Below are 14,859 nucleotides of genomic sequence, written 5' to 3' on the forward strand. Positions count from 1 at the left end.
AAAGCATATGGAGTTCAAGAGAACCTGCTTTTGCACAGAGAAAGAACGAAGAGAATCAAGTAAAAACCACAGCCATAACATCTTCCATCGATAGTTATGTGATGAGAAGTCATTAAAACGCATGCTCTTTCGGTAAACAACCCTAGCCATGACGTAATGTTAAATGATTATCTCTTCGTGTAATTTTCTATGAACTGAAAAGGAAAGCAATCAGGTGTTCATCATCTGGAATCGAGAGAGGTTTCTGACAAGTGAAATAATGCATTATTTCTAATCTTGATCAATATTTTGTACCAAAATGAACATGTGTACAGCTTTTAATTAGAAATTTGTTAGATCACACCTTAAAAAATGACATACGATGGTTGCATATTTGTTTTTTTTTGTACCAAAATATAAGATAACTAAAAAAATTGCGATTCGTAATTAGCGCGGAGTGGACAAGGAATATCGATATGCATAAAGACGAGGTTTCCGCCTCGGGGGAAACGTCCAAATGGCTTCAACCCCAAATCCTTCCTTCACAATTACTCCCTTAAATATAACAAAGTCTATTAATAGGTTATAAATCTTCCGGGGTTCAGGTTTAAAATTTCACTTCTCCAGTCGGTTCAGGTTTAAAATCTCACTTCTCCAGTCTAAGTGCTTAAAAGTGTTTCGCTTTTTGGGGGCGTTTTCCTGATTTCAGATAAGTATAATGGCAAATGCCAAAATGTCAGCTGTATAGATGTGGCTCGCTGGCGAGCGCGTTCTCTTGCTATTCACAACTTCAAAAATTCTTAAATAGTAAGATTTTTTTAATGGCTTTTGTCATCTAAGATCAATTTAACAAGTTTCACCGCCACAAATTACTGTAAATGTGATCATTTTAAGGGTTTGAAACGGTTGGAGGAGTGAATTGATAAATAATGGATTTCACCAGCCTGTGTTCTACAACACTGATTTGACGCAGGTGCAGATTATATAAAGTTATTAAGTATAGAAATATTTGTAAAGGTAGAGCATATTTTGAATAAAGCTTGATTGACTTAAATACAACTAGACTCGTTGTATGAAGTCTATACCTAAATCCTGCAGGTGTGCAGTTTTCCTATTGCGATGACAGTTTCACACATGATTAATTTGACCGCTTCCTTCTCACATACTCCAGTTGAAAGCATTAATTTCTCGCCAAGTTTGACAAATAGAAGAGTCTGAACTTTGCACTTAGCTTGAGAGTTTTTGGCTGTGGTTCCGTGCAAAAGATTTGGAAAAAGAAACATTTTCAAAACACCTATAAACGCCGGTTTTTTTTTACGTTTTTCCACTTATGAATGATATATTCTAAGTGTTTTCCCATTCTAAAAATGGAATACTTTGAGTGCATTCCCACATTAAATTGATGTGTGTTATGTTGTGTTGTTTTATTTTTCAAATAGTAGCTAAAAGCTTTCTTAAATAAACACAGTTAGACACCAGTTGGCGTACCGTTATTGTATTTATAAGTATTTTTTTTATATTGATACCATATTTTAACATAACAATATCATATTTTCTATCTCGCATTTAAAAACACAATAGTATGCAATTTTCTATGCTTCTTTTGGGAGATTTTAGTCATTTTCGTGATGAAGTCCCTAAATCTTCAGATAAGATTATTCGAGCCAATACTGAGGGAAATAAATCACGTCTTTCTTCCCTCGCTTCTAGAAGCGCCAAAATGTTATAAAAACATACAGTGGAAAGTGTGAGTAACTTATGTACTTTCTCAAATATAAAGCAACTACAGGGCGATTTAGAGAATCTTTATGGGTGACGTCACGTGCGGTTATCGTCTTCAGCCTTTTTTTCAGTCAAAACAACTTTATTCTGACACTTTTTCAGAAGATTTTGAAAATATTGTTTTGACAGAATGGAAGAAACAGGAAAGCTTATTATCTAGGGACATTTTATTAAAATAGATTAAAAGAAACCTCGTTTTTTTATTGTAACAAGAGAAGAATCACAAAAAAACGCACGAGAAATCACATTATTGGTAATTTCATTCACGAATTTTAAGCCTTAAATCTTTGTTAGGTAATAATTCCTGGTTCTCTACAATTTGAAAGCATAATAACATAATTGTTTTTTTTAAATCACTTTTCACCAAAAGTGTCGGGAGATTCGCATAAAGGGATTGGTTCGGCGGGCTTTGGATCTGTTCAAAATATCGCTGAAAATTAGCCACAAAACTTATTAACTTGTTCACCCTCTAAGCAAACACCAATATATTGCTTTACTAGAATGTATCGTGAGGGATACCGTCACCATGGGCACGCAGTAGCAAATGTCTCCTAACGCAGTAATCCCTTCACAGATTTAAAATAGCGATAGAGAGACAAAATCTGAGCAAAACATGACGTTCTTAGCGCCGTCAACTCAAATCACACTCATAAGAGTGGATAAGAACTCAGGCCTTATTTTCTACCAGCTTTTTATTTTTTACGCCTACGTTCTAAAATATTCTTTTGTTTGTTTTTCCATTTCTCTTATATTTATTATTGTATTTGTGATCAAGTGCCATGTCCTGGCGTACACCGGTAAAACCGTGAAAATATCTTTCCTGTTATTCTATTTTTCATATCAAGATTTTGTCCCGGTGAAATGATCAATATCTCTGATCTGTAACTTGGTCAGTGTGAAATCACATCAATTAACGCGCTCTGTGCTACCGCACGTTCACACGGTGCTAAGAAGCCTGTTTGCAGGCGTTTACCCCGGTGTTTTTTCGCTATGTTGACCCGCTTTTCGGTGTTTTGGGCGCCATCTTGGATTTTCGGTCGCGCGCGGCCAGAATAAAACAAGATGGCGGCCACGACTCGGCGCATAGCGAAAACACCGGGTAAACATAGCGAAAAAAACACCGGGTAAACACCTGCAAGCAGGCTAGGTGATAAGGCACTAAGGACTAATATGGTGCTAGTAAAATTCAAGACTGAGATGGAGCCAGACGGGTTATTTCAAAGGCTGCAAAAATCATGGGGTGTGTCGGGCTTTTTTCGTATTTCAGTGTAATGGCTTTACTGACCCGGGTGTATTCCTAGCTCCTAGCTTGCATACCATATTTGGGAGTCAATCATTCTTTCGCTTTTTTATCGTTGTAGAACGTCCACGTAAACTTGCAGGGTTTCGTGTTGCTTCGATTTTGCTGGTAGCCATCTTGAAAATGGAGTCTAGTCCCTAACGTTTTAGAAAATCGCAGGTTTCCTGGGCGCTCGTCCCAGGCTATTTTAGACCATTGGAAGTCCAGAGGACCTTTGTAATCAGCTCTTTTTCAGCTCTGTGACGCAACTGGTGCATAATACACAGATTCTTACAAAGGGGTGGGGCGTGTGATGACGGAGAAATGCAGCGCTCATTCGAGTCGAATCACGGCCTCTTCCTGTTCTATTTGCTGTCCCCGGATGATGGGTGACGCCTTACAGCCGACTGCACGAGGTCATGCATGCGTTAACCCCGAGCGTGACAGGGTCTGTTATGTGTATAAGATGTCATGCAATATCATCGAGAGCGTGACAGAGTCTGGAATGACTATCAGATGTCATGCAATACCATAGAGCGTGCCAGAGTCTGGAATAGCTATCAGATGCAGTCATGCAATATATCATCGAGCGTGACGGAGTCTGGTATGGCTATCAGATGTCATACAATATTATCGAGCGTGACCGGGTGCATAACATTATCGAGCGTGACAGAGTATGGAATGGCACTCAGATGTCATGCAATATTATCGAACGTGACAGAGTCTGGTATGGTTATCAGATGTCATGCAATATTGTAGAGTGTGACATGGTCTAGTACTACACTCTAGTATGGCTACTTAATACGTTTTCATGCGATATCCTTAAGCGTGACAGTCTGTTTTATTACTAAAGGTACAGAACCGCAGCAGGCCTGGAAATATTGGGGGGGGGGGGGGGGGGGGGCACGGTACGGAAACATCAAGAAAGTTGCGGGGTACAGCCATCCCCCTACTGAGGTATGGTAAATACACGCAGCAAAATGGTACAACTTTTGAGGCAACTTTCTGCAGAAAAATTTTGAAAGCGATGTTGCGCGTTTCATTACCGGCAAACCAATTTTTGTCGCAGCATTCTTTTTTTATTGCAATTTAATTAAAAACTTATTTTTCATTGGCTAACGCAACTGCTGTTGCGTATGCCTGGCGTGACTTTGCTGCGAGACAAGTTGGGTTGTTGTAGTAGTACTGCAGTAGTATCCCCGAGTTTTGTTGCAAAAAGTATAGAACCATCTTCTACTTGCTGAAGCAAACGTTATCAATTTGCAACAAAAAGTTTGCTGTGACAAAAGCTTGGTCGCCGGTAGTAAAACGCGCATTATCGCTTTCGAACTTTTTTGCTGCCAAATTGTACGATTTTGCTGCTGCTCGTACTACAGTGTCTTAAGGACTACGGGTGCAAAGAAATCACTTTTCACCCTCGGCCCAGCGCACCTCGGCCTTCGCGCGCACAGGGTTCCCAATATTCGAAAATAAAACATTTCCGAATACCCCACAATGAGAGCCGGCAAGCAGGCTAGAACTACGCGTGCTGCGAACATAATCGACTCGTATCTGTCCATCTCTCTATGACGTCAGATGTTTGTGACTTGGTTGGGTGCACAAAGAGGATTTACTTCACGAGACGACAAAGATTTTATCAAAACGGAGACACAAGGCTTTGGCCGCAGGGCCTGGGACTTTTATTCTGCATGTCACGCGGAGAGCGTGTGTTCAAGCGCGTAATGCGTTTCTTGTGGTCATGTGTAAGGTTTTAAGTATGTATGGAGGTGGCTATGTGTATGATATGTTATATCTTGTGATAAATTGGATGTATGTGATTTGTAGTGAGCTATTTAGTTATCGGTTCCAAGCAATGTTTTCTGCTTCTGGTAATGGATCTGTGTATCCTTTTCTGGTCATGTTTTGTGAAAACATTTTATTTTTCAAATAAGACTGAACTCGGGGAATCCATGTGTCGTAACCCGCAATGCTTTGTGGCTATCAAAAAACAAGCAAATAAAATTAAATAAAAGCAAACTCATCTTTGTGAAGCAGTAACATCAGTGTCTGTGACATTCACATGTCTTTCAGAGATCAGGGTTCAGCCATTTTTACTTTATGCGTGGATTCTTGAGTACAACCTTATTTAAAACAATTGTGCAAAGTTTTGAGTACACATTTTGGGTTTCTGTGTATGGTGAATAGTGTTGGCAATAATTGCCGTTCCATCTCCATGGTGATAACCATAGTAACGATGGCGAATATGTCGGCTCTACTGAATTGAGCATATACCTAGTTCAAAAAACGTTGTCAGTGCGAAACGGCAAATGGCGATTGGCAAATGGCAGTTCTAGGACCGAAATGAACCATGGGTCTCGATAAATTTCTATTAAATGCTGAAGAATATGGATAAATCAAACAATTATCCATTAAAGATCATTAATGCATGTCTCTGGCATTGCTAGACTTTATTTAAAACTTTTCATTTTACGAATGATTAGTACCCAGAAGCACCGTTCAGGCTTAGAACTACCATTTACTATTTGCAATTCGCCATTTGCACAACCTTTTTTGAAATAGGTGTATGATGAATGTAATAGGAAAATACAACAGAGCATAAGGAAATAAAACGTTCACTTTTTTCCACTATCCCTGCCACTTCGCCACCCAAAATCACCAATCTTCGCATTCCTTCCTTTTTACCATTCGTTATTTGCAGTAGCCCAACTCGGGGGCGTTACATCCTAAAGGCCAATCTACCACGTGCGTATATAATTATATATAATTTTATCTTAAATCATGTGTGTGCAGGGTTGGGACGGGGCAAGCGTGTCCGAGTCTCAAAAAGTACCTTAGTATTTTTTTATTTTGATGTATGGTAGATGAGCGTTATAAACTGCGCCAGGAAATTTGCAGAGCACGTCAACAATCCTAACATTTTCATATGTTTTCAAGGGGGAGGTTTTGGCTAAAACGTGGTGCCATAGTTCGTACATAGTTCGTAAAAATGCCCACACTACGCCTCTGCTACTATTGATCCGTCTGCGCAATGACGTTCCTAGGCACATGTCGGATAAGAAAAGCAATATTTAAAAAAAGCCCCCTTGTGTATCGTTGACGCAAGTTCACAACGTCCGGCAAACACGATAACGCGAGTGTCTTAAGCCATGTCACCGTACGTTTTATCTCTTGCACTTGTCTCGCAAAAAATAATACTGATTGCAAGTCGCACGTGTGTCCTTTTTTACGTGTGACACCATCTTTGCAACTTGTTTTTCATTCTCAAAGTCGCACGAAAAGTAGAACTAATTTATTCTTTCCGCAACAAATTTTCCATAGCGCAGGAAAATCTTCACGTGTGACATGGCGCGTACGACTTGCAATTATTTTCAGCGAGACAATTTGTAATTAAAAAGTGCACGGTGAGAGAAAATGTCAGAGAAAATGCTTAGTTCAGGTTCTGTCCTCGTGGCTTCGATAAAACGCTTCGCCTACAAAGGCCCTATTTCCCTCGAACGATGTGCGAGTTGTCAGACGAGTCACAAGTCACAAACGAGTTAAAATCGAGCAACTTCGATATGGTCGAAATGGAAGACGTCTTATGGTAAAAACAATAAAAAAGTAGTGATACATTTGCTCTCCTTTTCTTTCTGCCAGCCATATTAGTATGGTTCTCACTCCATGTCCACATGCCTGTCTGATCCCATAGCTTCTGTCTTCTGAAGCTCCTAAAAAGAACATATCAAACATATTCCCCAAGGATAGTGTCCTTCGTTTGCATTGCCTTATATGGTCATTGATGCCCATATTTAGAAGAGCTAAAGTTTTCCCGCTCCCTGATCTCCAGCAAATATGGTAAAAAATGCTGATCCCTGTCAATTTGAGACTCGTGGCAAGAATTTGTAAAAAAAAAACCTGACAGCTTGGCCAATTTTTATCTCACTAATATTGAAAAGCCCTTAGACCCAGGCCTCCCAGAGATTGACCGAGCGGGTTTGAAGGTCACCCAAATATTGATATGCTCTTGGGGGGGGGGGGGGGGGGGGAGCAAATAACCACCTGCGGTTTATAAAAGACTAAGAAGTACGTTTAAGGACAATGTGACGTAAACCAAGATTTCCTATAGCTTCTGAAGTCCAATAAAAACAAAAATGGCGCATATTCCAAGACACAAGCCAAAGATCTTATTGCACATTGCGTTGCTAAGCGACGAATCTGCCAGAATTTCCTTCATGTTGTCTAGTGAACCGTTGTTCGGCAGCGGTGTTATGCCGAGTAGATGGCAAAGCAGGGGATACACGTCAATCACGTTGAGCCCGTTCTGTGACTCATAATCCCGCTTAAAGGCAGGACCGCGGGCAAAGAAGACTGGGCCTAGTAGGCGCTCTTGGCCGGGGACTGGGTACCAGCCGTGATCTGTAAGACAAAGCATCATTTCACCATTTATTCCATACATGTGTCGTTTTAATGTATGATCAATCTCTTATTTTTAAATATTGATTCTATGTGTAGGAGTCCCCCTTTGATCGAACCTCTGAGGTTCGCCGTACTAAGCCAACAAATTTACCGCACGGCATGAAAAACATCTGTGAGAGCCAGCATTTTTAATATCCATACTCTCTCCAGGTGTGTAACTAGGGGAGGGGCTGCGCAGTCATAGGCATCACATGGAAAAGGATAGTATTGGTACACTCTGTGTGCCCCGCACTCCACCTCTGTACGCGTCTGCTCTCCCTGGCATGTTCCCTTTATACCTGACACCTCTGTACGCGTCTGCTCTCCCTGGCATGTTCCCTTTATACCTGACACCTCTGTACGCGTCTGCTCTCCATGGCATGTTCCCTTTATACCTGACACCTAGAATGTATTGGTACACCCTGTGTGCCCCGCACTCCACCTCTGCACGCGTCTGCTCTCCCTGGCATGTTCCCTTTATACCTGACACCTCTGCACGCGTCTGCTCTCCCTGGCATGTTCCCTTTATACCTGACACCTAGAATGCTGTAGGCCTGAAGATCTTGGTGTTGCCGACAGAGTAAAAAAAGGCATTAAATTTTCCAGTTCTCGATATAAAAGATTCCGCATCCAAAAAGCTACTCTGACCAAAAGTTTAATTCCAAATTTTAAAGAAATTTAGAAGATATTAAATTTAGATATAAGCGATCAAAGTTGGCTTAATTTCTGATTGGAGCCCGACTTCTCCCTAAAAACGAGGAGAATTAATACTTTGAACATTTGAAAATTGCACTTCAAGCCTCATGTCTCGAAGACGAATCAATTAGAAAAAAACACTTTTTGATATGTTGGTTTACATAACATAAGGAACCTGTATGCAAAAATTCAAGCTTACCGAAGTTAACCAGACCTTACTTTGGAAAAACTTGCCATTTTTTGGCTCTGTCGGCGTTGCCTAGCACGTCGTTCTCTTGTGTGACGGGCGCAGCCATTTCTGCGTTTATTTTGCTAGAGTTTGTCAACCAAAAAGTCACGTGATTTCTTAGCTCAAGTCCCCTATTGCCTACACCACAGAAAGAGAGTTAAGCTGCTATACCTACCCGCGCTTGTATAATTGGTGATGACCGCTGGCCGTATCTGGTGAACTGTCCAGCCCAGCTCTGTCTTCACGTAAATTGGCGGGATTCTTCGGTTGTCCTTCCAGTGGTATTTCTCGTCAATGTCATCTCTCTTAATCACACTAAAATGAGAATTTATAGCTGCAGCCCTTGTCAAATTCTGGTAGATCTCGTCCTCTAGTCCTACTCGGTCACGAGGCCACAGGTGGCCCGCCACGCCAGCCTCTGACATGGTAAAAGTGTCGGGGTTAACAAAGTCACTAAGGTAGATAGACCTAGAGGACGAGATAGATACCATGCCATGGTCAGATACAACCACCAGGTTTACCTTGTCAAACAATTCCGCCTTTATAAGACGTTCAATGAGATACCCAATGACCTCCTTGTCCATTTTCTCCACTGCCCTTTTGTAATGACCCGAAAATAGCCCAAAGCCGTGCCCGGAAGAGTCCGGCTCGTTTACATACAAAGCGACAAACTTCGGTGGGTCGTCAGATTTCATCCAGTTGAGTATCTTGTCGATGCGGTTTTTATAAGGCAGACTTTGGTTTGCAAAGCAGTGAATATACGGAGGCCATCCTTGCCTTGTCTTGTTTCTATAACGAGGCAAGTCGCTTGACTTTATCGCTGAACAGTCCACAAAACACTCCGGTTTCTCGGTATAACTTGGTTTCTCGGGATAGCTATAATACCCAGGCCAGAAATGGACGCCAGACTTCCCGCCGCGCTTCTGTACCGTCAGCCAAAGAGGCTCTGAAGAGTTGTAAAACTTTGGGTCAAAATTAGAGCAGTCGTACTGTAAAACGAACTTCTCTTTGAAAAGCGGATCCCAGAAATTATTAGAGACGATTCCATGAGTCTCAGCGTATAATCCGGTCATGTACGTCTGATGTATAGGCCATGTTTTCACGGGTTGAATCGGCCGCATCCATTTCGCCTTGACCCCAGTAGAAGCGATGTAATCAAGGTTTGAAGTGTTAGCGAGGTCGCCGCCCGTGTAGCGCCAGCTGAGACCATCCAGAGAGACCAGCAAGACGGGATGGTCTGAGAATCCCTGGACGAGGCAGAGAAGATGTGCGAGAATGCCTAAGAGCGCAGAGGGTCGGTACAGGGCCATTAAGGCCATGACAGCATGCATGAAGACGACGTTAAAGATTACTTATTCCGATACGCAGCTTGCCGTGACTAAGTACACATTAACCGCTGATCTACGAAACAATGGCTTTAATTTTGTAATTAAAATAACAAGAGCACTGTTAAGTATCATTCAAAAAACCGAGGCGTAGTGCATGTTTTGAATAGAACGTGATTTTTTTTTGGGAAGAAGAGAAACCGTTTGAATCAATGTAAAAAGCACCGATATTTGAAAAAAAGCTAAGCTTGTGAATAAGTAATGAGAACAAAACGGGCCGTGCATCATAACAGGTGACCAATGACCCCGAAACCCCGCCTCCCTACTAAAGGAGGGTTGGGACAACAACAACAACAGCAACAACAAAAACAAAAATGACTGTCCACGAACATTGCGCACATCCTTTTAACTTTTCGTGCTGTAGACAAGTGTTGCTGACGGTGACTTGAAGGCCATTCGATTCAAGGAATTCTTTGTTGCACGGACTTGACATTGCTTATAGACCTCAGATAATCGGTTTGTACAAGTGCCTTCTCGGCGGAGATTTGACCCACGGCTCTGTACAGTAAGGAAGGTATATAGAATAACATTGAAACGCGACGAGAAGGCAGAATAAACCAGTGTTGCTTATTGTGAACGTCACGACACATGGATTCTTAAGTGCAACCTTATTTGAAATAAGTGTCGGGACTAACTTGGTATAGAAAACGTTTAGTCAGTACCACGTGGAAGTTTATTTTTTTTAGGAATATTGAAACAGAAATAATATCATAGTAGATTTTATTTGATAATCTTACTGTTTTATCTGTACTGTTAATAACGGTATGACTGGGGTGTGTGTGCAGCCATAGGAATAACATATAATATGAAAAAAAGCATAGAATTTGAAGATTCCTCAATAAGAAATTACCCCCTTTTCGGCAGCCAAGGGGGGTGCGCGCGCACCCTGCGCACCCCCCCTGTGTACGCGCCTGCAACCGCACTAGGCAAGCGACCGTCTTATCGTCACACGCATGGGCAATTCAACACTTAATAATTTTCCGAACCGACGAATGATTAAATAAACAGTCGTATAAATGATTCAATTTCGTGCACATAAAATACATCGCTAATTTTCCACTCAAGCAATATCTCAAAACTGCACTTCAACTTCCCACCCTATTCTTAATCTAGACGAGATATACGCAATTTTCCGCGATAAAGAAACGCAATTAGATATCCGAGTACTCTGTAAATGGCCGGTTCATTTCGATTCTTGATTGGGTTAATTTTGCACTGCAAACAAAGAATAAATATCGCACGTAAACCCTGAGAAGACAAACATTAATAAAAAGATTGTTTAACTCTCACGCTTTGATAAGGCTTTGTTTCATTCATCTGTATACGTTGGGGAAAATTAGGGTGTGCCCATTAAATACTCTTGAGTTCTTTTGAGTTCCTTCTATCCATGTAATGACCAGACAAATGGCATATCTCGAGGGAAATTCTATCACCTACATAAAAGCATACAAATGGCCTCTAAAATGCCTGTTTTTCAATAGACCGAAGCAATCAGCCATCCCCACCCCCTCCTCTCATAAACACGACATCCCTCCCCCTCCTCTCATAAACACGCCATCCCATCCTCATCCCCACCTCTCATAAACACGACATCCCATCCTCATCCCCTCCTCTCATAAACACGACATCCCATCCTCATCCCCTCCTCTCATAAACACGACATCCCATCCCCCTCCTCTCATAAACACGACATCCCATCCTCATCCCCACCTCTTATGAACACAACATCCCATCCTCACCCCCTCCTCTCATAAACACGACATCCCATCCCCACCCCCTCTTCTCATTACGTCATCCTATCCCACCCTCTGCCCTAATAAACACGACATGCCATCCCCTCTTCTCATAAACACGACATCCCATCCCCATCCCCTCCTCTCATAAACACGACATCCCATCCCTACCCCCTCTTCTCATAAACACGAAATCCCATCCCCACCACCTCTTCTCATTACGTCATCCCATTCCCACCCTCTCCTCTCATAAACACGACATCCCATCCTCATCCCCTCCTCTCATAAACACGACATCCCATACCCCTCCTCTCATAAACACGACAATCCATCCTCATTCCCACCTCTCATAAACACGACATCCCATCCTCATCCCCACCTCTCATAAACACGACATCCCATCCTCATATCGCCTCCTCTCATAAACACGACATCCTATCCCCACCCCCTCTTCTCATTACGTCATCCCATCCTACCCTCTCCCCTCATAAACAAGACATCCAACCCCCTCTTCTCATAAACACGACATCCCATCCCCACCCCCTCTTCTCATAAACACGACATCCCATCCCCACCCCCTCTTCTCATAGACACGACATCCAATACCCATCCCCTCCTCTCATAAACACGACATTCCATCCCCTCTTCTCATATACACGACATCCCATCCCCACCCCCTCTTCTCATTACGTCATCCCATCCCCCACCCTCTCCTCTCATAAACACGACATCCCTTCCCCACCCCCTCCTCTATCTCATAAACACGACATCCCATCCCCAGCCCCTCTTCTCATAAACACGACCTCCCCATCCCCACCCCTCTTCTCATAAACACGACCTCCCATCCTACCCCTCTTCTCATAAACACGACCTCCCCATCCCCACCCTCCTCTCATAAACACGAACTCTGATCCCCCCCCCTTTTTTCTCATAAACACGACCTCCGATCCCCACCTCTCATAAACACGACCTTCCCACCTCTCATAAAAACATTACACACAAACGGGAAGCTTTGATAACCATCACACGCGCATTCTCGCTAGACTCCCGCGTCAGCCCGAAATACCAAGAGCGTGTGGTCACAACGAGCGAAGAAATACACTTCATCCGGAAGTTTCCTGAATCTTTGAAGTTCGTGCTTGTTCGAGAAATTGATTCTAGCTTTCGTGCAAGAACCTGGCTCGGTATCCTTTATACGTCCAAGGTATGACTAATTTGCACTTTTATCTGTCACGAAACAGAACCCGCCGTACTCGACCCAAAAGACCTTGGCAATAGCGCATTGTTATGCCGAACACAGCGGAAGAGATGAAAATCGTACAATCACCCGAAAATAATACTTATACCAGCCACAAGGCACGGTAGGCATGTCAAGCCTCATTACTCTTTATGGGGTGAATTAAAATCAAAGGGAAGTTATTTACAACCGGAGTTACGTGAGGCATCAAAATATTGACGTTTCTATGGGTATTGTGGTACTTTGTGCAAACAAAAACACAGGGAGCCCATAACAAATTTGAGATATCGTTTGTAGAATATTGCTATTCTTAAGGTTATTCTTATTGTCTCTCATCCCAAAGCTATTTATGAAACCTTGATTGTGAAAAATTAGACTGGTCCACTAAAAAAAATCTGTGTTTTACCCAGGTTTCCAACAACTCTGATTTCTTGGGATCCCTGTAGTAGCGGTGATTCATACATGAAGTATTCCTGCCTAGGGTCGGCGGTTCCGCGCCAGTGGTATGTACGTCATTTGTGAAATCATCACACGAAACAGTCGAGGTCAAATTTGCATAGCTATTGTTTTGGCGGCGCAGTTATCAACCGAAACTGGTTGTGAACGATTCAGTTGAAGTCACATCACTCGAGCGTGGGGGCTATTTCGTACTCACATTATTCAATATTGAGCAGGTCACCTGATAGAGGCATTCGCAGCTTCCCTCCGCGACTCACGGATTTTATACTTTGTTTATAACGTAAATCACCACCAGTCTGAAGACAAGGTAAGTTTTTTAAAGTAGGTTACACGTTTGCGTACTGTGCATTTTCAAAGTTGTTTTGATTACAGCTACGTTGTTCGGATGTAAACAAGTTTGTACCGGTCTTTGCGTCTTCTGTGATTTTCTTTACTCTAAGTACCCTCAATCTTACGCAACTACCAGAGGCAATTTTATTGTGCTACAACGTTTTTAAAAGAACCGACCAAAAGTTACGATCTCGTCTTATAACTCAAGTATTTTATTCGTGCTTTGTAGATGCCTGAATTCCGCAAGGACACAACCCCACCACTGAGCCAGGATTTCTTTGAAAGTCTAGACCATGTTGATGAGTCAGCTCTAGCGAGGCTCATAGTGGAGATGCAGCTTAACAGGCCGTACGAATTACCCGATTTGCGCAGCATTTTCTTCCAGAGAAAACGGCAGCAAGTATACGCAGGGATTGCAGCACAGTCATCCGTCCACTACAACTACCCCGCCATGCGGCCCCAGCCTCAGAGGAGTATGCCTCGAGGGGGTAGACCGTGGCCCATGTACGTGTAAGCGACTAAAGATACGCGATTACAGAAGTATCTACAGAAACGTGATGATGAGCCGACACAAGCGACAGACGGTGGAATGGACCCGGCGGAAAGTAAGCGTGCGTGGATTCGCGTACGTGAAGAGACGCTAAATGGTACTCAGAAGAAGACGGACAAAATCGTGCGCAAGCGATGGCAACTACCGAGAGCATTTTTCGGTGCACTTTCAGTGCAGACATGCAACAGGAATTAGGCAATATAGGTGCGCTAGACACTCGATGGCAACACTGCTGATAAATGGTTTAATGGTCTCAAAGACAATTCTAGATAGCAGGCCTTTATGAAAACACGGGCACATAAGAGACAGCCCGCACGGACGAGACAGCCTTGGCGGGGGTACCCCTTCCAGACAATAGACACAATCACGTTTGATCATGCACGAAAGGGATATTTACAGCAAGCACCAAACCCCGTATACAGCCGACAGGAAGACCGACCGTGCCTACACATCAACAACTTCCTTTGACAAGCGCGCCCTGAAATGCGATCGCGCTAATTAAGGATTCAAGGTAGCGTGCGTGCAATAATTCGCATGCTGTACCGAACCTTATTACATTGCACAACGATGCCAAGTGACAATTAGCATATCTCATGGATATTTTTTACATGACAAAAGCATATTGGAATTATTTCCGCTTAGTGAATGCCAATGTTGACCTGTTAGATTCTATAGCCGATGAGATGTACATGTCTAAAGTTCTGTTTAGATGTATTTCGCAAGGTTTCGTGTGCGAGTTATTATATCCCTTCATTATAATCTCCCG

The 14,859-nt window shown here is 42.7% G+C and overlaps 1 protein-coding gene and 1 long non-coding RNA gene across 2 annotated transcripts; one reads left to right on the forward strand and one right to left on the reverse strand.

Moving 5' to 3' along the window:
- Positions 1 to 5,867: 5,867 nt before the first annotated feature.
- LOC5510444 (ectonucleotide pyrophosphatase/phosphodiesterase family member 5) lies at positions 5,868 to 11,294 on the reverse strand. Its single transcript, XM_032379560.2, has 2 exons — positions 8,575 to 11,294; positions 5,868 to 7,435 (listed from the first exon to the last, which is right to left on the reverse strand). Exons 1-2 carry the CDS (start codon positions 9,728 to 9,730, stop codon positions 7,140 to 7,142), a joined length of 1,452 nt encoding a protein of 483 aa, XP_032235451.2. The 5' UTR covers positions 9,731 to 11,294; the 3' UTR covers positions 5,868 to 7,139.
- Positions 11,295 to 12,342: 1,048 nt separating this feature from the next.
- On the forward strand, positions 12,343 to 13,511 carry LOC5510443. Its single transcript, XR_004295646.2, has 2 exons — positions 12,343 to 12,721; positions 13,165 to 13,511. It is a non-coding gene; the product is annotated as an uncharacterized LOC5510443 (long non-coding RNA).
- The last annotated feature ends 1,348 nt before the right edge of the window (positions 13,512 to 14,859 follow it).

This window comes from Nematostella vectensis, chromosome 14 (assembly GCF_932526225.1).
Source record: "Nematostella vectensis chromosome 14, jaNemVect1.1, whole genome shotgun sequence".
NCBI lineage: Eukaryota > Metazoa > Cnidaria > Anthozoa > Actiniaria > Edwardsiidae > Nematostella > Nematostella vectensis.

Excerpts from the sequence above, each read along its gene's own strand:
- LOC5510444 (XM_032379560.2), bottom strand. The coding sequence starts at position 9,730 with ATGCATGCTGTCATGGCCTTAATGGCCCTGTACCGACCCTCTGCGCTC. Across the intron at positions 7,436-8,574 it reads CACCAATTATACAAGCGCGG|ATCACGGCTGGTACCCAGTC; the intron begins GTAGGTATAGCA and ends TTTGTCTTACAG.